Source organism: Gobio gobio, assembly GCF_949357685.1.
Source record: "Gobio gobio genome assembly, chromosome: 14".
Taxonomy (NCBI): Eukaryota; Metazoa; Chordata; class Actinopteri; order Cypriniformes; family Gobionidae; genus Gobio; species Gobio gobio.
The window spans coordinates 31,919,979-31,945,872 of NC_137107.1; the positions used below are offsets into that span (position 1 = coordinate 31,919,979).

Genomic DNA, 25,894 nt, shown 5'->3' on the forward strand with positions numbered 1-25,894 from the left:
ACAAACAATACATAAAAGCGTATCACATTTGGTAAACACGGAAGTTTGTGGGTCACGCCTAGTCATTGATCATTGTTTGGATGTAAATCAAATCCTACATTAAATTTGTTCATCATATAAAGCGACCATTCTCTTTTCAATATTTGACTTACCGTTCGATTCATATGGGTTCATTTTATAACGCCTTTTTGGATCTTCTAAATTTTGGTTTCCTGGAGTTTCAGTGGAAACACAGAAACCACACAGGTTTCAATAAAAACGTCTTAATTAGAATTTTGAAGATGAACGACACAGGTTTGAAATGACATGAGTAAATGATGACAGAAATAACCAAGAACATAAAAATATATAATAATAAATAATAATAATAAAAAAATTACTCTGAAATGGGTCGTTTTGACCCCCGTTATTCATGTAGGGTTTTTTGGGTCATGCATTCTAGGGTTAAGGTTGGTTTGCAACTACTGTACATAACATGCTTTTTGCTGACTTGACTCACCCGTCCACTCTCTGCAGCCACTCTTTGGGCTGCCTCTCTGGCAATAGCCTTGGCCACAGTGTCAGGAATAAGTGTACCCCTGGGCTGGGGGAGGATCCTTTGAGGTGACGGGGAACGGCGGTTCGGGCAGGCCGGGGCATCTAGTGTGTGTCCGTGTGGCAGGCCTGTGGGCATGCCTGATGGGGAGCAGCCGGGCTCCCATGGCTGAGGTGGGCCCCCTCCATGATGAATCATTCCTGGCCCTGGCTCTTTGGTTTCCAGCTCTCTGGCACTTAGTGGTCTTTGGGATTGGGGAAGGGTCAATTGGGGAATGTGAGGCTGGGGCATCGGGATAGCTGGCTGGGGTTGAAGCATGGGCATGGGCTGCTGGGGTTGGGGCATGGCCATGGGCTGCTGGGGTTGGGGCATAGGCATAGGTGGCTGGGGTTGGGGCATGGACATGGATGATTGAGGCTGGGGCATTTGGATGGTGTGCTGGGTTTGAGGGATTTGGTGTGGAGGTAAAGGCTGGAGGTGAGGTGGAGAAGGCTGTGTGGGATGGGGCATATGGTGGGGATGGAGGTGAGATGGGGGCTGGTTGGGTCGAACAGGGAGGGGTTGGAGATGTGTGGGTGGATGGGGTCCAGGGTGAGGGGGAAGGGACCGGATTTGGGGATGAGGAGGCATCGGTTGGGACTGCTGGGGTTGGAGAGAGGACTGCATGTGGTGAGAAGGAGGGAGGGCTTTAGGAAGAGGCACCAGCAGGTGGTTTGGAATGACGGCGACATGGGAGTCTTGAGATTCCCCTTGTGCTGATAAAGTCCTGACGATAACCTCACGGGCCTCCAAGCACTGGAGACGGTTCAGCTCTACTGCCACATAGTCTGCCATTGGATACAACACCTCAGCGATCTGAAACAGCATTAGTTTTAGCATTAAGGTGCGGTCACGTTTATCATGGTTCAGTTCATTTTTCATGAGCAAAAAAGAAGTCATTTCAGTAGGAAGCCACACAATTAGGAAAGATTTCCCCATGCAGATTGTGCAACAGGTTCAAGTTGGTCCAGCAAATTCGCTGCGTTGAACTGCTTGGTTTGAAAGTGATTTCTGTCTGAGCTGTGTTTCATACATTACTTCACTACTGACAATAGACAATGGAACTTTTTTCCCCACCAAATTTTGCTACTTTAACTGGACCAACATTTAGAATCAACATTCTCATTAAATCACCCAAATAAAAGAAAGACCTTTAAAATCCATTACACAAAAACACTAGAAACAAAGAATTCAAGTGTTTGGAATTACCCTACTCCACCAACAGGGGGCATCAGTATGACTTTTTGATAAAAATAGGTCTTGATGACTTGTAGCCTCCATGCAGTCAAGAACGGTTCTGTCACATAAACGTCACCAGATATGACTGCTGATGCGCACATTCTTACCCTCTGACCCTTAGTGCACACTGCGTAGCCAATGACACTTGCACCATTGGAGGTTCCCATAGGTGTCATTACAGGGGGCTTCCAACGCACTTGAAGGACCCCTGGGGCGTGTCCACACTGGACCTCGACTTCATGAGGAGGCAGAGGGGGTCCTGGGGAGGGACAGATAGCCACCAGTTAGTTACAGTAACACACCTGACACGCAATACATGATGTTTAGTAAGGATTGTGTTCACTGGATCAATTTGCCTGAGCTCAAGTTTACAGTAATAAGGTCAACCCAGCAGCTTCACAGCTGAATAATGGCACCATATATTACTTCCAAGTATCTCAGCTAATTAATTAATCCAATTAGCCTCACTAAATCTATTTATGTTGCCTTCGACTATGTTAAGTGGAGTGTTGTTCTAATCAGAACAACAAAAATAGCTGTTTTCTGTCTATCTTAGGGAAGATTGTGTATGCTCTGTTTAGGTCTGATGTGTGTGTCAGCCTTAGTGGGTAAATACTGATTTTCTGATCTCCATTTGATCAGTTCTGATGTCGATTCTTTTAGTCACAAGATCAGTCTTTTACTCTCTGCCTATTTTCAGTGGCTGTGTGGAAATATGTTTGCTTAGGACTTCCTGACACTGCATTCTACTGAACCAACTCAACTGTAGAGTTTAGGACCTGTTAGTGTAAAAAAAGAAGGAATATTTTCCTAATGTACTAAGCTAGAAAGTTCCCTGTAATAGAGTTCCCAGCAATCCTGCTCCCCTGTTGCTGATTTAACCAGAGCTGTGAATGTGCTTTCACTGTCTGTATTGAATAAGATGATGCAATAAAATTGACTTTCTTTTGATCCTCACAGGCTGCAAAATCAAGCATTCAATGCAACTCAAGAAAAATGTACATGTTTTTTTAAGTGAATCAGAAACATACAAATGCAGTTTGAATAGTGCAGAACGATTCACAATCAAATGACTCTTATGAACTGGTTCTTTCAAGAGAATCAAACACATACAGCGCAACAGTGTAGTTTAATTTACGAACAAATGACTCTTATGAGTGGGTTCTTTAAATGGATAGTTAAAAAGCAAATATCAGAGCAATATCTAATATTACCTTAAAAATGAAATACGCTCAAATCAATCAACTGTACCAAATTGGATCTGATATGAATTTGTGGGTCAGAATCTAATCGAAAGCACTAGTCACCCTATCCATCTCAATCGCACAATATTGGCGCAATATCTAAACAATTTTAGAGTTTAATCTTACCTGCAGCCTGGGTGCAGAACTCCACGCCAGCCTCTCTCTTCTCTCTCTGCTCCAGGGGCATGTGCCAGGGCACCTGGTGAGGTTTGGCCAGCACTTTTACTTTGTACACTGTCGCGGCCTTCAGGTTCACAAAACGCAGTTTGTAAGCGCACGGCTTGACAACAGCATGCTCCACACCATCTAAGTGCACAACATGGGAGTAGTTACTATTACTGGGCAGCCACGAAAGTTCAGCGGAGTCCCGCAAGATATTGTCCATGCGCAGGCCAGTGGGGGCCACCACAACATTGCGGCCCACCAGCAAGGTGCAGCGCAACTCATCGGAGAGTCCCCTGTCTGTCACGCTCTGTACTGACACACGGTAGGTGCAAGCAGCCAAGTCTAGCTTCTCGAGAAGCAGTTTGGTCCTGCCCCCAAATTGCACAGAGGAACGTACTTCCCCATCCACTAAGATATTGTAGCCGTTGATGTTGCCCCAACCGAGGGGCACCAGAGGCGCTTCCCAGGCCACTATCACACTCCTCGCCAGCTGTTTGATCAGGTTGATCTTCCTAGGGTAAGGCACGATGTTGTCGCCCAGCTCCTCTCCATCCAGAGCACCTGTCCCGTTGCTGCAGCGGCCGAGGGCATCACTGCTAAGATTGTCCAGAGGAGCAGCTCCATCTATGGCAGTCAGGCTCAGACAACTTTTCTCCAGCCTACCCTGCTCCTCTTCCCCGTCGATAGATGGCTTTTCCTTGTCCTGGACAAACTCCACAAAATTAGAGGGAACCAGGCCACGCTGCCCATCCAACAGTTCTCCTGGAACAAACAGAAATAGAAAGAATGATAAGCTGCAGCAGATCTCATTACATAAAATGTAATTGTGATGAATTTTGTAAGCATGTCATTTTAATACACGCTATCAGGTAATGCTTACTGATTAAATTCACTGTTACTTGTCTGTGTCCTTTTTTATCTAGTGTCCATTAGCAAATAATTTGTTAGGATTTTTTTTTTTATGTTGGATGATTAGAGATCCGGGGCCTCATGTATGAAACTTTTCGCAGATTTCATCCTAAAAGTTTGCGAACGCACAAAAGCTAGATTTTGTGTACATACAAATGTTTTCAGGTTCAAAAGGTTTTTTTCCCATTATGTCACTTGATGGAGTTTTGGTTCCTCGTCACCGTCGCCTCTTTTGCCTTTGGCTTTTGGCTTGCTTAGTTGGGGACACTAAATATTCAACTATATTACTGACCTGCCCGCATTGACACTATATGATTATTGAACGGAGCTGAATGACATCACTGTTTTCTCCAGAGCGGCTGTACAGCTGAATCAAATTCTGTTGCATTATTTTCCTGTTAACACTGAGAAGCTGCTTTGAAACAATCTGCATTTTAAAAAGCGCTATATAAATAAAGGTGACTTGGCCCCGTCTCCTCCCGAAATAACCCTACGCTTATAACGCCTAGTTTTACTATCTGCATATCATTTCCACACATATTCCCATCCACGTGATACCATGTTTAATGTTCCTGTTACTGTAACGTTACTCTTCCTAAGACATTAGGAAAATATGAGATACGGACGATGTGCCATTGTCACATTACATTGCTAAAACTCATTTAGTATCCTTGCCTTGTTTTAGAATAAATAAATCAAAATTTTTAAGTTTTCAGAGAAGGGTTTTTCTCAATCTTTTCCACTTGCCAAATAGTAATTTTAATTGCTTTAAACAAATCAAATATATGCAATTTTGCTTAAAAGGTAAACATATATTTTAGGGTGTTTATATATATTTTTAATGGAAACAGAAAGGTCTTATTTTTTACAGTGTAAATAATTGTCAGACTCAGAGTGTCACTGGCAAAACAAAAAAAATAAAACATGCATTAATTACCAGGTCCTTAAAAGGATATCCATGAAAATGGTTACCATTAAGCTACTGTCCGTCTGTGTATGACACCAACAGCACATCTGTGTGCACCAGAGGTTGTAAAGTACTGTGCCATTGGACTTATTCAAACTGGCCAATGGACCTTTCAATCACCGAGTCCTTATGTGTCTGACACTATAGTGTGTATGTTGCTATGCTAAGCCATCAAAAGCAGCGCATTCACTACAAATATTTCTATTTAAATTAAAATAAAAAATGTTGTAACTTCTGGATAATGATTTCATGAAATTTCATCGCTTAACTCCATTCATGAGTGTGGCATATTTAATCTAAATGTGTATATCAGATGTAAAAAAGGAGTTTAAATCATTCTGTTTACTTTATTACTTCGCTCACTCCAGTAAAAGGGTGCGTACACGCGGTCTAGAGTGTCCATACAGAGCGCACATATTTACACCTAGTTTCTTTTTTATAAATCCTGATATGTGTGTGGAAAATTGCGTAGGCCTACGCACATTTCTATGCCCATTTTGTGCAAACGCAATGTTTATACATCAGGCCCCAGGTCTTTTTTTTACTTTTATTAAACTTAATTTTCAACGATAATTACACCTCTCGCATCATAACTCAATTACCTTCATAAAATCCATCATCATCCATGTTCCCATATACGTACAAGTACTTCCCTGCCACAAGAGGGAGCTCTGCTTCTGGATGCTCATTAGGTCCATCATAGGGATTATAACTGACCAAAACACCAGACAGTGAGTGGGAAAGAAAACAAAGAAAACAGTAAAATACAAACACACATACAAGTATGTGTATACATATATACCATTCACTACTGGTCAAAAGTTTGAAGTCAGTAAGATTTTTTACGAAACTTAATATATTTTCAGCAGCCATTACTCAGTGCCACATGATACTTCAGAAGTGAAAATGTCAGTTTTAATCATTTCATGCAAAATAAACTCCCCAAACTTTTGAACAGTACTTGTATGTAGAGAGAGGGTAAGTGTTAAGAAAAGCACCTGTAGCGGGCAGTGCAGAGGCGGACCTGACCTGTGTATCTCGCCTTGGATCTTGGAGCTGGGCTCACCTCATCATCCATCTGGACAGAAGAAATCAGCTGACACACTTGATCTTTATCTTTAAATTCCACACTGAACATCACAACATAAGTGTACTATATGGCAATGTACTATGACAGTGTTTGTGTGAGGACCATTAAAGAACATCCATTTATTTCCAGTCCTGCTCCCAATGTGCACAGTGCATGCATGTGTTCATGGATGATCTGATTCATGTATGATTAAGTGCACAGAGCGGAGATGATTTTTACCTATTTGCATTGATGTCAATCACATAGCCAGGGAAAATATAAAGCTGAAGTGTGTAATTTCTATGGTGGTGATTGCATCACCAAACAGAACTGCAAAAACAATGACTGTTTTTAAACAGGTTTTGCCATTGGTAAAAAACTCACGCCATTGGTTGAGCCAATTTGTGTCAGGCTGGCTGGAGTGTGTGCTTACAGTTTATTGGCAAAATAAACAATTAAATAATTCAAATGCTTTATAGTTGGGTCAAGAGAAAATATTTAACATCAAAGCAATTACACTCTTCACATTTAATTGTTAAATGTATCTTTTTAGTCTACATTCCACTGAGACTTTAGATGCCCAAATGTGCGATTTAGTTCACACATACAGTAAACAACTGACTTTCTTCTCCAAAGCATCAGACAGTCTTTAACCCAAACATCTGATATGAGGTCATTTATGCATCTAATTATAGAGAGAGAGGCCAATTATAAAAGCATGAAATGAGCACATTTCTTCTCTCTGAAGTAAAATACAGGGAGATAAACAGATACTTATATCTGCTCGTGGCAACCGGTTAACCGACTGATCACAGTGTAGGTGTGATGAGTGGTTGGCTGAGAGAGACAAACCTCTGAGAGGGATGCTTGCATGGGGCTGCTGGAGCGACTCTGGGTATGGACGGTGGGTTTGACCGACAGCTGCTCTTGCTTGTCAATCTTGTGTTGCTGTACTATGGGCAGTTCTGAGACCAGTGGATATCCGTCAGATCTCTCATCACCTGCAAGCATGAATTATAATGGATATCAATTACTCTGATCACTGAACAATAAGAGGTATCTGAACAAATGGATTTAAATAAGGCTGTGGAAAAAAAACATTAGACGTGAAGACAATTAAATAGACTTTATTTTAAATTAAATGGAATCAATTTGATGTTTTAAGTAAAACAGATTTTATGTATTTAATTATCTCCACATATATTTAAAATGTTTGGTTACACTTTATGTTAAGGTTAAAATTAGGTTTTGGTTTAAGAGTTAGTTGTTTGTAATTATGCATAATTTACTGTTATTACTATAGTAGGTATATGTAAAATATGTAACAAGGACACTGTAAAATAAAGCATTACCAAGTGTTTTTTAAAAAAAGGCTGAAAGATTTATCGAAAGCTTAATGGTGGTGACGTCAAAGTCCATGGTGTAGTTTGTTTAAAGTAGGGATGCACCGAATCCAGTATTCGGGTTCGGATTCGGCCGAATATTGGGCTTTTTAACGGGGTTCGGTTTCTGCCGAAATACACTGAATCCGTTTGAAGCTTTGAAGAACCGGAATAGTTTTTTTGTCAAATAAAAATTGCAGGCCTACCTCAATCCACACACCTTGTATGTTTTTTTGTTTTTTATGTTTTAAGTATTATGTCTAAGTGATGTGGGGTGCAGCCTGTTGACAGTTAAACCCGCGGAAGAAAACACCCTCTCGCCTTGTTTATACTTTCGTCTGTCTCTGCAGCCCGAGCCTCCGATGACTGCGAGCGCACCTTCTGGGGTAATACTTGGGGTAATTTTTCTATAAACCATCAGGAAAAAACGGCGAGAACAACATGCGTGATAATGTTTACTTTAGTAAACTTGACCAAAACCACACTACGAAAAGCCTTAAACAAGGCTTCAGATGGCACTGATGCCCCTGGAATACAGAGATAACGCCTTGCTAGTGTGGCCAGCCTAAGGAAGTGCCTTTCATTTGCTTTCCACCAGTCAGGAGCTTATACTACTGCTGTATTTTAATACAGCGTAGCATATTTTGCAATATGAGCATCATTACACTGCTGTGGACGTTGTTTACTTCATTAATGTGTTTACTGTGATAATGGACTAAGGATGGGAGTAGGATTCGGTATTCGGTTTCGGCCGAACCCCAAAAATCTGGATTCGGTGCATACCTAGTTTAAAGCCTACATTTACCTCTTTACTTCTGGCGATTTTATTTAGGCTTCAAAAATGCATAAAAGTTGTGTTCATTTGTGAAGATTATCATGTTGAACAAAACGTGTAAGAATAAACTATTGAGAGTTTATTTTCTACTATAATCCAAAAGCCAAAGTAAAAATCATAGTGGGTTATTATCAAGGGAACCAGGGTGATGCTAACATTGATGATGTTCAATGGTACTTATATAACATGTATGTGTCACATTCATGTCTATAGTCCATAGTTTCTTAGTCATGTTCTGTTTAGTTTCTTTGTCTTAGTTTTCCCTGTCACTGTTTTGCCGTTCGGTTTGAGTTCTAGTTCGTAATTTTTTGTTACTATGGTTTCTGATTTGTGCACAACTGTTCCCTGTTTCTTTGACTCCCTGCCTCAATGTATTTAAAGGTGCGTTCATGCCATGTTGTAATTACCGTAATTACGAGATTTTCATGTCCTTGTAGAGCTTGTAATTACAGCTTGTAAAATGGGAATTTTCTAAGAGCTCCTACCTGTACCATGTGACCACTGTACCACCTGACCGCTGCAGATTAATTTGACCACATAATTCCCAGTTCGAGGACGTAAACAGCTCTGAATAGAACGTCACATGTTGTAATCTTGAGAAGGTAATAACGACGTTGCGTGGACACAGCATTAGTTTTAATTTTTTTCAGTTCTGTGTTCCGCGTTAATGTCTATATGTTTGATGTGTAGTGTTTGTTCTCCAAGTTTTTATTAAAGTTTCCTTGCATATTTCATTCTGGGTCATGGCTCTTACTCTTTGGATTAAAGCTAACCCATGACAGAACACGGAACCAAGATTAGATTAAGCAGCAGAAGAAAAGTAATAAATGGATATCCCTGCTTGAGCAGGGAGTCTCTTCTTGTTCGTCTCTGCTGGTTCAGCCCAGTTCCAAGTCATTTCTGTCTCAGCCTAGTTTAAAGTTGTCTCAATCTCTGCTGGTTCAGCCTAGTTCAAAGTTGTTTCTGTCTCTTCTGGTTCAGCCTAGTTTAAAGTCGTCTCAGTCTCTGCTGGTTCAGATCAGTCCCAAGTCGTCTACAGTCTCCACTGGTCCTGTCTAGTCCCAAGTCGTCTTTGTCTCTAGTAGTTCAGGCCAGATCAAAGTTGTCTCTGAACCGGGCTGAACCAGCAGAGACTGAGACGACTTTAAACTAGGCTGAACCAGAAGAGACAGAAACAACTTTGAAGTGTGCAGAACCAGCAGAGACTGAGATGATTTTGAACCGGGCTGAACCAGCAAAGACTAAGTCGTCTCAGTCTCTGCTGGTTCAGCACACTTCAAAGTTGTTTCTGTCTCTTCTGGTTCAGCCTAGTTTAAAGTCGTCTCAGTCTCTGCTGGTTCAGCCCAGTTCCATGTTGTCCTTGTCTCTGCTGGTTCAGCCCAGTCCCAAGTCGTCTTTGTCTCTGCTAGTTCAGCCCGGTTCAAAGTCGTCTCAGTCTCTGCTGGTTCAGCCCACTTCAAAGTTGTTTCTGTCTCTTCTGGTTCAGCCTAGTTTTAAGTCATCTCAGTGTCTGCTGGTTCAGCCCAGTTCCAAGTTGTCTTTGTCTCCGCTTGTCCCGTCTAGTCCAAAGTCACCTTCGTCTCTGCTGGTTCAGCCCAGTTCCATGTCATCCTTGTCTCTGCTGGTTCAGCCCGGTTCAAAGTCGTCTCTGTCTCTGCTTGTTCAGCCCGGTTCAAAGTCGTCTCTGTCTCTGCTGGTTCAGCCCGGTTCAAAGTCGTCTCTGTCTCTGCTTGTTCAGCCCGTTTCAAAGTCGTCTCAGTCTCTGCTGGTTCAGCCCAGTTAAAAGTTATCTTTTTCGCCGCTGGATAAGCCCAGTTCCAAGTCGTCTTCAGCTGGTTAGCCAAGCACCAAGTCTCCTTCGTCGTCCAGAACAAAGTCTCCTTCTTCGTCCAGCACCAAGTCTACTTTATCAACCAGCTCCAATTCTGCTTCATCACGGATGGTCCCACCAAGCCTCCCAATCCCTCCTCCTCTGCCAAAGCCAACAAGTTCTTCTTTCTCAACTCCACAGTTTCCCTTCAGTCCCTCTGCTTCTCCTCCAGTTGTTCTGCCTTGCTTCCCAGTTGTCAGCTCCGCCTTGGTCTAAGGATCCCTCAGCTCCGCCTCGAGTCTCCGAGCCCCGGACTCCACCTCGGTCCTCCCTCGGCTCCACCATGGTATGTCTTCCCTCTGGCTCCACCTTGGTCTCTTATCGCTCTGGCTCCGCTTCTGACTTCTGAGTCTCCAGCTGTGCCTCGGGGGTGTAATGTCAGATTCATGTCTTTGGTTCATAGTTTCTTAGTCATGTTCTATTAAGTTTATTTCTATTAAGTCTGTTTTTGATTATTGCCAACCTGTTCCCTGTTTCTTTAATACCCTGCCTTAGTGTTTTTAAGCCTTCAGTTTTTTCAGTTCTGTGTTCCGCGTTAACGTCTATGTTTTATGTGTATTGTTTTTTCTGAAGTTCTCCAAGTGTTTAAGTTTCCGATTTCATCTGCGTCATGCATCTTCCTCTGTGGACTACACATGCTAACCCATGACCATATGGATATACACCATGAAAATAAATGATTACCATATCATCATATTCAATGGTGTTTACTGTACAGTTGTCCAAGGCACTTCAAAGAAAGAAACGTTACTGTCCAAAAAACATGCTAATACCAGTGTTGGGGGTAACGCATTACGTAATAATATTACTTTTTCAAGTAACTAGTAAAGTAACGCATTACTTTTCAAATTTACAACAAAATACTCAAAATAACTCAAGTTACATTTTCACATTTATTTGACTGACAGCTCTCCTGCCCCCATGTTGAGAAAAATTGAGAGTAAGTGTAGAGGCGTTGTGTGTAAATGTGTTATTGTAGTTCTAGACTAAATGTGGGCATTTATTCATCTCACTTGCACAATAAAGATTCAGTACTCCTCAAAATGAATAAAATCAGTCAAATGCAAAATCAGAATACTATGCAAACCTCAAATATATAAATGTTAAATAAAACAAATATTTTTATGCATTTAATCTACCTTTATTGACCAATGTCTTGCTACTTAACTTCGATGATTCAGTTAAACCATAAGCAAATATTACTAGATTTTTTGTTTTTATTGGTAAAACTTTTTTGCTCCTGCGTTTTACTCTTCCATTATCCAGAATGGCAGCACATCTTTACCTCAGCCTGAGGCTTATTATTTCAATTTTGGTATGAAGAGGTCTTTACATTTGCACAAAAATATAACTTTTTTGCTATTAAAAAACAAAACAAAAAAACAAGCCCAGCCCAGGTGAGAAAAAGTAACGCAAAAGTAACGTAACGCATTAGTTACAATTAGTTACTTTTTAAGGGAGTAACGCAATATTGTAATGCATTACTTTTCAAAGTAACTTTCCCCAACACTGGCTAATACCATGGAAAGACAATAATCTGAAAATAAATTTTCATTTAAATAATAGGCATTTCAGAAAGGCCAGAACTGATAGAAAGATGCCTATGATAGAAAGACTGCCTATGATTTTGTGAAATGACTGTGGTTCATTTGTGGGGAAAAAAACACCTCTAACTGTTTGAAAAAAAAATGCTTCGCTCACTTTTTTCTGCCAGGCGCTGCAGGCTGTTGTAACTGTTGCTCAAGTTTTTCTCCTGTGAGTCAATGTCGAGCGTATCCTCCGTGTCTGACCCCAGGTGATATTTCTCCAGCTTTTTTGACAAAATATAGCACTGCTCACTCTGTGTCCGGCATTTCTGCTCTAAGTCATGAACCTTGACCTTTGAGGGACAGAGTAAGGAATACAAAGGAAAGAATTACACAAATGATGAAATCAAATTGTTCCTATCATACATAGGAATAAATACACAGGAGAAATACACTGAACTGTAGCAGTGGGTCTCAAATGGTTTTGCTTCAGGAACCAGCAATATTACACAAAATTACATCCAACAATATGCAAAATTATTTACATGACACGGCTGAAAAGGAAAACGGACAATTTTGTAAACATAAACACAGCAGAAGTGTGATTTATCAGCCTAACACATGGAACAAACACTGGGCCAAATACTGCATTATTAGCTAAATCCCTGCTATTATAGAAACATAATGGAAATGCAGCGCAGTGGAATTCAAAAATGTGTTATGTGTGTGAACAGATATAGGCTCAGCTGCATTTAATAGTTAGCATATAGCATTTTTTTAGTTTTTAGTTTTCCTGCAAACCACTTCTGGGTCACTAACCACTAGTTGAGAACCACTGAACTACAGAAATATTTATAGTATATATATATATATTCTTAGACCAGAATGACAAATTATCTGCTTGTGAATAGATGCCTGAGATAAATTAATTTAAATAATTTAATGTATATTATCAGGAAAGCAATGGCTTAACAAAAAGCAACTGCATCAAAGCATGCAATAAGAGCACTTTTTAGTGCCAAAGGTATTAGAGGTTTAAATAAAAAAATAAAAAACATGCAGTCACAGGTTAAGAGTATTATCCAACGGATCATAATACTGAAACTTTTCCACCATCGGGCCAAAATGTTCTCTTTGCTTAATTGTTCCATTCTGTGCTGATGCAGCCCAGCCGGTACGGATATGGTCTCATTTTCCACAGTGGGGCTGATAACAGAGCTCTTTGAAATGTAATACAAATGCATCCATCATTGCCTTGGTAATGCAAGAGGTTAGAGACGATATCAGATGTAAATAGCGACTGCGTTATGGAGCATGATCAGAAACACTATAATTCAGGTGTTCCAATCACTTCCATGGCCAAATGTGTATAAAATCAAGCACCTTGGCATGCAGACTGCTTCTACAAACATTTATTGAAGAAGAGGTCACTCTCAGGAGCTCAGTGAATTCAAGCGTGGTACCGTGATATGTTGCCATCTATGCAAATTCCATTTGTGAAATTTCCTCACTACTAAATATTCTACCGTCAACTGTTAGTGGTAATATAACAAAGTGGAAGTAATTGGGAATAACAACAACTAAAACAGCCATGTAAAATCACAGAGCGGGGTCAGCGCAAGCTGAGGTGTACTGTGCGCAGAAGTCGCCAACTTTCTAGTCAATAGCTCCAGGCCTCCAAATTTCATGTGGCCTTCAGATTGGCTCAAGAACAGTGCGTAGAGAGAGCTTCATGGAATGGGTTTCCATGGCCGAGCAGCTGCATCCAAGGCTTACATCACCAAGTCCAATGCAAAGCGTTGGATGCAGTGGTGTAAAGTTTAGTGGAGGGGAGATTATGGTGTGGGGTTGTTTTTCAGGGGTTGGGCTTGGCCCCTGAGTTCCAGCGAAATGAACTCTTAATGCTTTAGCAAACCAAGAGATTTTGGAAAATTTCACGCTCCCAACTTTGTGGGAACAGTTTGAGGATGGCCCCTTCTTGTGACAACATGACTGTGCACCAGTGCACAAAGCAAGGTCCATAAAGACATGGATGAGCGAGTTTGGTGTGGAGGAACTTGAGTTCTGACCTAAACCCGATAGAAAACCTTTGGGATGAACTAGAGTGGAGACTGTGAGCCAGGCCTTCTTGTCCAACATCAGTGCCTAACCTCACAAATGCTCTTCTAGAAGAAAATTCCCATAAACACACTCATAAACCTTGTTGAAAGCCTTCCCAGAAGAGCTGTTATAGCTGCAAAGTGTGGTGGGCCAACTCCATATTAAAGAATGGGATGTCATTAAATTTCATGTGCATGTAAAGGCGTCCCAAAACTTTTGGCAATATAGTGTATTTAATTTAATGTTATTATTAACTTGCGTTAACTTCACTCAAATAGCGTGCTTGTACAGCTACAAAGAAACTGGCAGCCAGGCAACAGACAAGTGACCAATCCTGAGTTGCGACATCACTACACACATTCTACCAGCATGGTTAGCCAAGAAAGGCAGAGAAGATTTGTAATCGTGCCGTGCCTAATCAAGCTCAAGTGGAAATATAACTGGTACCGTTCCTGAGCATTCTCCATTCGACCCGACAGTGGAAAAGCAGCCATAATTTCACCAGGTCCTAGTTTGACCCCAACAACAAAAGACATGATGAAACAGCCTGTCACAGCCACAGGAAAAGTCCATTTTGTTTGTTAAACTATTAACTTTTCAACAGCAACAATTCATGGCCACACGGGTGAGTGTAGCAGCGGAGATACTCAACTGGCACACAATAATCCTAAAATGCTGTCATTATTTACTCACCCCTACTATTCTTAATAGTGACTTAAATTCCAGTCAGAGCTCTTTACACAAAGCTAGGACTATGGTCTCAAAAAAACAAAAAAAATCTTAAAATTAAAATGAATACATTTAAAAAATAATTCTGAGTGAATTATTTTTGTAAAAGTGCCCAGGTCCATGTTGTTTGTTTGTCTCTAATGGGAAAAAAAATGATATGGAAGGGTACAAAAAAAAAACTCTGCATGAGTGAGAGTGTGTGTACCTGCATTTTGTCCATATGGCTCTGTTTAAACAGAAAGGGAAAAAAAAAAAATAAAATAAAAAAAAATATATATATATATATATATATATATATATATATATATATATATATATATATATATATATATATATATATATATATATATATATATATATATATATATATATATATATATATATATATATAAATAAATCAGAATGACAGGTGTCAAAGATGAAAAAGAACACAAAACTAAATAAAAATGAACTAGACAAAATTGCAGGGTATAAAACACTATTAAAGATGGAAAGAGGCAAAAATTGTGAAGGTCGTAAAAATAAGGAACCACTGGAAGGACACGCCGTAGGGGACATAAGTTCTCCTCAGAAGTCAAGCTGACAGTACGTGACAAGTAGATGCTTCTCAGAACGGCCCGACTGTCAGACATGGTGGTCTTTTATCAAACACAAGAGGGATCCAGACAGGCCGCACCTGTCCCTTCTAAACTTATCAGATAATTGGGGTAGACGGATCCTTTTTGCACGAAAGGCAGACTCTGCTGACCATGCGCTAGGAGTGTAAATTAGGCTTTTCATAGAAGGATGCCAAAGGACAGAAGGAAAGGAAGTGGATTATATTTTACCTCTAGCAGATGCACCACTTCTTCACGCTCTTTCTCAGTTTCAACTTGAACCTGAGAATAAGAGATAGCGCATTTAGTTTAGCAGTGCAAATGTGATTCCATTTGCTTAAAACCCGACAAACTCCAACCTCAGAAAGTAACTGCAACGTCAGTAGGACATTATAATCTCACATTGATTCAGAAAGGTTTGCCAAGACTTGTTTGGAAAAGCTATATAATTTTTGGACAGATTTATTTATCCCAGTGGGGAAATTCAGTATCTGAAGGGCAAAAATGTGAGTCAGAGTTTACAGCAGTTACTCAAAAGTGAGTAAAATTACAGTGAAAACTGTATGTTTGTATGCAAGCGGGAAATTGAGAGATACATAGACAAGCCGTGATTGCCATGCAAGTTGTATCAGCAAGTAATTTGTGCATATATGTCTGTGTTGTGTATGTTAGTGAGGTGAAAGCTCTGTTGAACCCCTCCCCAGGGATCTGCACTGATGCGGTGTCTGCTGTCGGCTCTAATTGCTTTGTTTGCCTGTCGCTGCTCCTTCCTGAAAGGCCACAGACACAAAGGAAAGCAGCCATGATCCTATCATGCAATTGCACTGATTTTATCCAGCCCTACTATGCCAGAATATCCACTGCTTCCACATCCGAATAATATTTTCTTATCCTTACGTCAACTTCTGTGGATAGACTGGAAAGGAAGTATGGCATGTCATAATCCTTGGATATAATAAATAAGTTGTTGGCATGATTTGTGCTGTGGACAAAAATAGCGGATTCCTTTGTTTTGCTATGGCTAATTTTATAGCTAGAAGTTTAAAGAATTTTTAACATATATTGACAACTAAATATTTATTTTCACGCTTCTGCATAACTTTAAATAACTGTAATTTATTAAAAGTATTGAAATGATGTATATAGTTTATATTAGTGTTGCACGATATAGTGGTACTAGAAAAGTATCGCGATACCCTGCTATTGAAAATGGTAAGATATGAAATGTTAGTAATACCGGTACTTTAAGAAGGACAGCACTCTAATAAGAGCAATATTTCTTCATTTGCGTGGATGTGACAAAGTAAGGGGTCAGGACGTGTGTGCAGAGCTCTGCTTCTACCGTTTCACTCAGACAGCATGTGATCGCGACTTCAGTTCTCTTTTGCGGATTATTGGGTTTGAATGGTCAAAATATGTAAAAATGTCCTGGGGAGTATCCAGGTAAACACAGTCGGGCTCGGGTAGGTCTTTAGTGAACATATTCAGTTGAGTAAGAAATCGAATGTGTTCCAATTAATTGGATCCGTGCAGGTCTTAAAGGGACGGACCTAATATTCTGTGTGATAAATGTTAATCATACAACAGAAGAAAATAGAAAATCACCAATGCGTAACTTGAATGAATAACTTTAATATATTTATTAGGAATCAGTCTATAGTTAATTTATAGAGTGAAGACTATGCAGTTTTTTTTGTATTTTTACATTTGATTATTTAATTTCTTTCTTGAATGCTACTGTTAAATAGACCGACAGTAGCTGAAAATAAAGCACTGTTTTTATCATATTGTTTGAAATGTTCATTTTTGCTTATTTAACAAAGATAAAATTGAATTAAATATCTATATTGTAATTGTAAAAATTGTAATTAAAAAACTACTGTCAGGATTTACTAAAGACACGCAGTGATAAATTAGTGCTGAAAAGGCGTGGACAGAGTTATTTTTGCGGCTGACCTTATTGCATATGGATTTGTAGGAGTTTCTTTTAGATGCAACATTTTTGAGAGGAGAGTATATAAATTAATCATGCAAGGTGATTTATTAAGGTTTGCGCTGGTATTTGAGCCATTATTTACCACCCAAAAAAAGCATTTAAGCATAACTTGCGCTGCTCTTGCTAGATTGCGTTGGTCATTATGGAAATGATCCGGCTGCATCTGTGTTCTTTAATTTGCGTGTTCTCACGCTAATTTGCCCAGTTTAGTAAATCTGGCCCTTTAAGGGATAGTTCACCCAAAATGTTTATTTCTGTCATCATTTACTCCTTTACGTTTTTCGAAACTTGTATGAATTTCTTTCTTCTGCTGAAAACAAAAGAAGATATTTTTAAGAATATGGGGAACTAAACAGTTGATGGACCCCCATTGACTTCCATAGTAGGGGAAAAACAATACTATGGAAGTCAATGGGGTACAGCAACTCTTAGGTTACTGACATTCTTCAAAATATCTTCTTTTGTGTTCAGCAGAACAAAGAAATTCAAACAGATTTGGAACAACTTGAGGGTGAATAAATAACAGAATTACTATATTTGGGTGAACTATCCCTTTAAGATTTTCTATTCATCAAAGAATAGAGATTTTTATTTTATTTTTTATCAAAGTGAGATTCCAAAATTGATATTAATAAAAATGTTTTTGAGCAGCAAATAAGCATATTAGAATGATTTCTGTAAGATCATGTGACACTGAAGACTGGTGTAATGGCTGTTGAAAATTCAGGTTTGTCATCACAGGTATAAATTACATTTAAAAATATATTCAAATAGAAAAAGAGTCATTTTAAAATGTAATAATATTTCAGATTTTTGCTGTATTTTTTATCAAATACATGCTGCCTTGCTCGACATAAGAGACTTTTTTTATAAAAGATTATATATATATATATATATATATATATATATATATATATATATATATATATATATATATATTGCGGAAAAGTTAAGTAAATAAAAATCAACCCCTGGGACATATAAATAGCCATAGTTTAAAGAAACACCCATACTGTCCTATGTGTGTGTGCAGAGGCCTGTTTGAGGATCACTGAGGTTCTTACCTTCTGCAGAAGGCTGATCTCCTGCTGTCTGGAGTTGAGGAACACCAGGGCCTGCTCATGCTCTGCCTCCAGTTGCTGCCGCCGATCCGCAGCCTCTCGCATATGCTGAGAAAAAAAAAAAAAAAGAAAGAGAAAAAAGAGGATTGTGTTAGAATTAGGACGTGTTTGTCACATGTTTGTAGAAACCCTTGATTTTTTTGAACATATATTGTAGGACAAAACAATTAATCACTGTTCTGACCTGCTGTTTTCAGGCTCTGGACAAAGATCTGGGAAACAACATCATGAATAAAAACACATGCGCTTTAACAGACGAAAAAGCGAAAAAGTGACAGTGAGCGATGACACCAACAGCCATTGACGGGAAGCATTTGGTAAATACAACATGTTCTGTGAAAATGCAACAAACCGAGAATAAAAACTGATGAATAAAAAGAAACAAAACACAATGACTACTGTAATAGACCATTTGGGTTCAAGTTTCTTTTACCCTTATTCAAGAATCAAGATGAAGTTAAACTGGACAGGAATAGGACTGAAACATATCAGATGTGTTGTGAGGCTTAAAAGCTTAAGCTTATAATGTCTAAGATCCATCTTTTCTCCCCATTCCTCTCACTGTCCGTATCTCTATCCTTTCAGGTGAATTAAAGCCTCTTTTCTTTGGTGACACAGACCTTCCGAACTCACAAGCCTATTCAACTCAATGCTTTGCATAATCACTAAATTAGGACAGAAAATGACTCAACGTATTTTGAAAATGTGCAAATGAACACTTAACAAAGTAGAAAACATAAAAGCATGAATTACATGAGTCATTTCAACATATAATAAAGGGATAGTTCACTCAAATATGAAAATTCTGTGATCATTGGCTCAAACTCATGTCATTTCAAACGTGTACAACTTTCCTGCTTCTGCAAAAAAAACCCACAAAAATAATATATTTTGAAGAATGACTGGCCAAAATTTAAAAGGGAAAAACATGTTTATCCTTAGTGATAAAAACCTATTCTAAATGTATTTAAAATACATTTATTTCATACTAAGTATACAAACCATTAGCATATTTACTGACATATCACTTGAGACTTACTCATATAAAAATTATAATGAAACTTTATCTGGAGTACATTTCAATATTAAGCCTAAAATGTGTTTTAATATCACTATTATTAAGAATAGTATAATCACTGTATAATATCAGTCTTTAAATGCAAGATATTTAAAGTGTACCTGAAGTATACTTGCAATAGTTCCACTATTGCACAGTCAAATATACTTAAGTATATCTTTAGTTGGACCTCAGCACTATTTCCAGACAACTAAAGTGCATTAAGTACAAAATAAGTTGTTCCTATTTAGCAGACTTTAAGTATATGCGTTTAGTATACCAAATGTACAATTGCAGGAGTATTTATATTAAGTACATAAATATATATTATAAATGTATTTGTAGTATACTTAGCATTAAATAAATGTATTTCAAATACATTTTGGTATTTCATTTTCACTAGGGATGTTACACAGGTTTGGAATGTCGCTCTGTAAACGGTGACAGAATTATAATTTTCGGGTGGTACTATCATGTTAAGAGTTTAAGATTTAAAATAGATGATTTGCCCAGTGGACAGTTCAATTAAAACATTTTAGATTTTAAAGGGGATGTATTTCTGTTCCAAATACACTCCTTCAGGATTTGTATACATTTCAGAAAGTTTTTTTCAAGTATGGCCCTGTATTACGTCATAAAGGGCGGAATTGCTTTTATGGGCACTTCTCCCGGGTGAGTGTGTGCGCACAGACCAGAGCGAGATCAAGAGCACGTTCATCAACGAGCTTCGTTCAGGTTACAGAAGCCGTCGGCAGCGCTGTCATTTTGTTTTTAGACGAAAACCAACAATGTCACAAAAGAAGTGTTTTTGTTTGTGAGGGAATTATAGCCTTGTTCAGCTTCCCAAATAATCCAGGGAGACTGTTATGGGATGATTTTAGACTCAAAATGATAAATTAATAAATGCACACATTCTGTATGTATACACTTTATTGAATATGCGCTATATTGCATATTAAGCATTTTATAATGGTTTTCTATGGGAGAAAAATGTTGTGATGAACAATGTTGTGTTCATAACCTAATTTAATCTGCTTGCCTATACAAAGTAGCCTATGCATTATTAATACCTTTTTAACATTAGCCTACTGTTAAGCATTTTCCTCGTCTTTTTAACGAGGACACATAAAGTGTCTTATAGGCAGAATAACACTCACGGTGTCTGTTTTGGCAGAATACTACCATCTAGTGGCAGCAGGTTTTCTTAGACAGCTGTGTGTGTGGATTGTGCAAGGCTAAACCAGCAAAATCAAAGTCTCAAAATCCAAATGAATTAAATAGGATCGACTCACAAATGAGTCAATGAACGCATGCACATTCATGTAATTCTGTATTTTGCACACACAAGTTAAAATGCATTTGTTTGTGGATAGTAAAACATGTCTGCAACATTTATCAAGTTCATGGATAATTGTGTGTGCATTTATTAATCATTTTGAGTCTAAGATCATCCCATTAACCATACGCAGTAAATGTGTTTGTTTATTCCCAGCATTTTGGTGACAGATATTTAAAAAAACAAGGCCCAGTTTGACACTGGATTTACAGATTGTTTGAAACTGCAAGATGGAGCGGTCCCAGTGATAAAAGATATTACCGTCATGAGTCGAAACTCAGGCGGTAAGTGAAACTGCATCAAATGTCTGATGAAACTTGAATCAAGAGAGATCTTCAGACAACATCAGGAATCTGCACATTTTACAGAAAACAGTTTTCTGCTCAACTCTTTGCTACACTACGTCTAATTTGTCTCATCTTCCCTCATTTATCAACATAGTCAATAATAAGAAAGGTAGGAGAGACACATATTTCTCCTTTTAAAGATGAGCAGTCGATTTCTTGTTATAAGAGCTTTTTTCCTCTCGAGATACATGACATAAGCAGTCAATAAGCCGACAAGTGCAGGAACACTTTTCATTGAACAATAAGTCAGCAACATGATGCCGGCAGAAACAAGTCCAATAAATGAAACATCATTATCTCAGCTGGTATCGGTTTTTCCTTTAAAAGCAAGACCCTAACATTAGGAAAGATGATCTTAAACAATACCGATTGGTTTACTAGATATGATAAAAGCTGTCATGGGAGAAAACTAAGGGATTTTAATTATATATTAAACATTCAGTTTACAGTATTTTGGTCAGTGCAAGCCAAAGCAATCTCTAAACTCTTCTAAAATGATTAGTATTCGTAATATTAAAGTTTGAGGTGCATATTAAAAGACATCTGCAAGGTGAACTTGATCCTGGTTGGACTTCAATCAATAATTGATCCACTGTTCAATATCCAACAATGATCTTACCTTCAGAACTCGCTCAAGGTTCTCCAGTTTGTCTTGGAGCTGAGCCTTCTCCTGCCTGGCCAAGTCTCTCTCTTGACTCACACAACCAAAAGCCTTTCTGAGCTGATCATAGTCTGACTTTACCTACAGAGTGAAAGAGTTGGGGAGAAGGTGAGGATACATGAACTGTCTAAAGGAACAAAAAGTCCAGCTAAACTTACAATACTGTCACTTAAACAATGAAAAGCAGAGCTAACAGAGGAACCTTGGCCAGACTTCAGCTGTTGGACATTTAATAATGGCCACAACAAAGGGAGGCAAACGGCTGACTCTGCTTGGATGCATTTTACAATAGACTGTGAGAGCATATTGTACAATAAGCACTTTTTTTACGAAACAGAATTAATCTTTCTGATAGATTATTTTAGTAGCTTTTTTCACTCTCATAAAAGGTGCAGTGATTCTTTGAGGCTTGAAACATAACGCTGTGGCACTCTGGGCTAAACAATAAAAATTCAGGTGATTTGTATCTAAGGCAACAGTTCTAAAAATAAAGATATCAGTGTTCAGAAATGTGTTTGATTTTTACATTGACTCACGATGCTAGCAGAGCTCAGAGAAACAACCAATCACCCAGTGAGTGTAGAAGAGGGTGAACTCAGGACACACTCAAACAAGAACCCCATCCACCAAACAAAATTTACCACTCAATATATCACACACTTGTGGCTGGCACACGCCCATACCCTGTCTCATTTATTAGCACACATTTCATCCGGTCAGGCTCAGAGAAATGGGGAGGTTGATTCGCATCTCGTATCGATCTAAGATCGGTATATGAGATTGCGCCTGGTGCCGAAGCGTGTGACAAACTGACCCGTCCCACTTGGGGTTATTTACCTACTTTCCTCAGCCTTGTTAGCACCACTGAATGCTGGGAAATTAGCCTTTGATCATTGAGGGAATGGGAATGGGAGCGGACAACGCTACCTGATTAAACAGAAGACATTTTATCTCAGACGCTTGTCTGGGGTTGTGACAGATGGCCCCTTTTTGCTGTTAGAGGAGAGGAGCAGTCTGTGGATTATTCGTAGAGAGACTGCCAACCCATGGCCCATCAGCTTGGCAAAAAGCCTCGGTGAAATTGACACTATTAACACAATGAGTGCCATGGACTGCCGCTCTCAGCGGTCCCGTGTTAGTATGATATCCACTCCTCAGCAGATTCACAACTCACATTGATACCCCTTATTCTGGTATCACTGGATTTCCTTCACACTATGATAGAGTTTCAGTTTTTTACTTTCTGATGATCTCCAATTTGAATGTGGACACGTTTGGTCACAACATGGAAGATGTTTTCAAACCATAATAAATGTATACAGGCAAAACCCCATCCAGTTTCATTGAGATAAATCTGGTCAAAACAAACAAGGCGGATATATTGACCAGACAGGGACACGATAAGATCAATACTGCCGATGAGATGCAGAGAAGAGCCCTTCGGGCACATGTTCTTAGAAGAGCCGTGTAATGAGCAGCCATTGATCTGATAAGCTCAGCTGGTGCGTGATGCTGACCATCTCTTACCTTCTCGTACTGTGCAGCCTTCAGGATGTGACTAAGCAGCTCACGATTGAGCCGTTTTCTCTCCAACAAAGCATCCTGAAGCTCATTCTTCTGTCAAGAGAAAAAAGAAAAAAGGAGTCAGCTCATTTTGTACATTTTGTCATAGAAAATCTATCTATCTATCTATCTATCTATCTATCTATCTATCTATCTATCTATCTATCTATCTATCTATCTATCTATCTATCTATCTATCTATCTATCTATCTATCTATCTATCTATCTATCTATCTATCTATCTATCTATCTATCTATCTATCTATCTATCTATCTATCTATCTATCTATCTATCTATCTATCTATCAATGTGAAGTGCAAGAGACATCTGGCCACTTTTTATCCAAAGGAAAGAAAGATCAATGTATACATCCTTGCCGACAACAGGATGCATTTATGTGACTGATAAACACTGGCTCATGCCCTCTCTGTGATAAAGACACAAATCTCTTTAGACTGTAGGGACTGAAGATGGGTGCTCATTTTGTCACCCATAACTGACTATGCTTAAAGAGCCACCTAAATCTCAAAACATCTAACACAGTGTGTATAAAAAATGTATCCAAAACCTCATGGAGAATGGCACCATGCAGCAATTGCCACAGACCAGAACTGGTAATTACCTTTTTTATTGGATTAAGGTAATTTACGCAGTTTTTGAAGTGTATTTTTCATAGTGCATCACTACATGAAACTGCAAAAATAATAAGTGTTTTCAAACAGTTTTCCCAAACACTCCCACTCTCGGCTATTGGTCGGATGGTTGAACTGTTAGCCACGCCTCAAACTCACAACACTGAGCCAACATTTTGAGCTGGATCAAACAAACCTAAATTTAAAAAAAAAAAAAAACTATTTTCACTTTATGTGGGAACCTACAGATAGCTTACTTATAGATGTCTCTAGGATAACATTTTAAAATGTAAAACACTGCACACTTTGGCTTTAAGCAATATTTAGAAAAAAGTAGAAAAAGGCACAGACAATGAGAAAGAGAAGAGAAAGACAAATCATCTCACATCTGAACAGGCAACTTTTATCTGGCCACAGCATATCTACTTATAAATGCACAAGAACAAGCTTAGAACGTCATTTCAGATACACACTAATTCGACTGTTTAACACAGCCACCCATCTCTTGAAGTTTTCAAAGTGCCACACCCTGACAGAACTCTGTGAGCTTTTCTGACTCAGCATCCTGTCTCTTCCTGGGTGGCTCACATGTCACAGTATATCAGGTGGCTGGTTTGCTCAACAGCAACTAGAGGAACATTTGAACTTCCTTGTCAGAAGCCCTGTCTGTCAACCACAGTGTCACCCCAGACATGACAGCTACTGCACACAAGGGCAGCACACACTCCACTGCCTGCAAACGGTGACCACCACAGACCTCCCATGAGATCATGTGTAGCATATCCGCATATACATTTGGGAACATTTCAGCCATCATGTTCTATTACCTCCTATGAAAGGACAGTCCTTAACCTCTGCTCAAGGGACCTTTAAGAGACCACTGAACTGGCTGCACATTGAAAACTAGAATAAAAAATGTGCAGCTATGTTCACTGCGCAGTCACAGCTGATTAAACACAGCTTTAATGTAGCAAAGATTAGACTACCATGGGATTATCAACTGAAACTCTCACAGGGATGTAAGTTAAAGCAGCAGCACGTTTCATACCCAGGAATTCTGCTTCTGATTTCCATACGGATGGATCAAGAAGCAGAATGGCTAAAAAGGAGGCGGTCTTGGGAAGAGAGAGAGAGCGAAAGCGTGCCACAAGAATGGACTAATTCAAGCAGACACGGATGCCCAATCCCCACCCTCCAGTTTGGCCCCTGGTTTTGCAGCTGCTCAGAAAAGCTTTGCTCATCCTTCCAAAACATTCACTGAGATGAGGCTCTTTACATAGCCAACCACTGCAGCATTGTGAATGTATATGGGGTGTGTGGGTGTTGTTATACAACCACAGACATACAGTATTAACAGGAGAAACAGAGACTCTGGGATCATGTCGAACTGAGATTATGTATTTGTCATGCTCGGTTAATTCCATTTGTTTATCAAACATCTAACAGTGCTCACATAGGAAAATATGCATTGAAAGCTTTAGACATGAGTCACGAGAATCCCAAAAATATACCATATTTGTAGAAAGTGCCAAAAGATTTTTGTTTAAATATGTTTTAGATGGAGTACAACATGTGAAGTTCCCAAAGGTATTTAACATCAACTACCCAAATATCCATTGCTGTACCAGGGTACTGGCACTGGCTCACTATACACTCACTCAATCTTACTAAAAGGAGTTTGTTGTTGTGTGCACATTTCATTTAGCCAAAACACATTCAATTCTTTAACATGCATCTTATAGTGGCAGCTCTGCCAATCTTAGGTGACATCTCCAGTCTGTACCTGTAACAAACAGAAATCTTAGCCTCTGATCCTGCTGTGAAAGCTCAGGCTCCTCTCCCGCTGAGAGCAGGTGGTTTCCATGACAGCTACAGGAGGTCGGGAGGGAGAGCGCATCCTCCCTTAGCCTGTCAGAATGCTGTCACTGCACTGATGTATATACCGCAATAAACAAATAAGGCAGTTTAGATATTT

The 25,894-nt window shown here is 39.2% G+C and overlaps 1 protein-coding gene across 1 annotated transcript in view; it reads right to left on the reverse strand.

The window, feature by feature from the left end:
- The window catches only part of rimbp2a (RIMS binding protein 2a), a gene marked incomplete at both ends in the record, with an annotated part of 33,288 nt that extends 14,921 nt beyond the window's left edge, over window positions 1-18,367 (reverse strand). Inside the window, 10 exons of the mRNA XM_079835447.1 lie at window positions 500-1,390; window positions 1,921-2,072; window positions 3,184-3,984; window positions 5,701-5,810; window positions 6,097-6,176; window positions 7,020-7,168; window positions 11,956-12,133; window positions 14,815-14,835; window positions 15,437-15,487; window positions 18,266-18,367. Of these exons, the coding sequence (XP_079691573.1) occupies window positions 500-1,390; window positions 1,921-2,072; window positions 3,184-3,984; window positions 5,701-5,810; window positions 6,097-6,176; window positions 7,020-7,168; window positions 11,956-12,133; window positions 14,815-14,835; window positions 15,437-15,487; window positions 18,266-18,367 (2,535 nt within the window). The remainder of the gene's footprint in view (window positions 1-499; window positions 1,391-1,920; window positions 2,073-3,183; window positions 3,985-5,700; window positions 5,811-6,096; window positions 6,177-7,019; window positions 7,169-11,955; window positions 12,134-14,814; window positions 14,836-15,436; window positions 15,488-18,265) is intronic.
- Window positions 18,368-25,894: the final 7,527 nt, after the last annotated feature.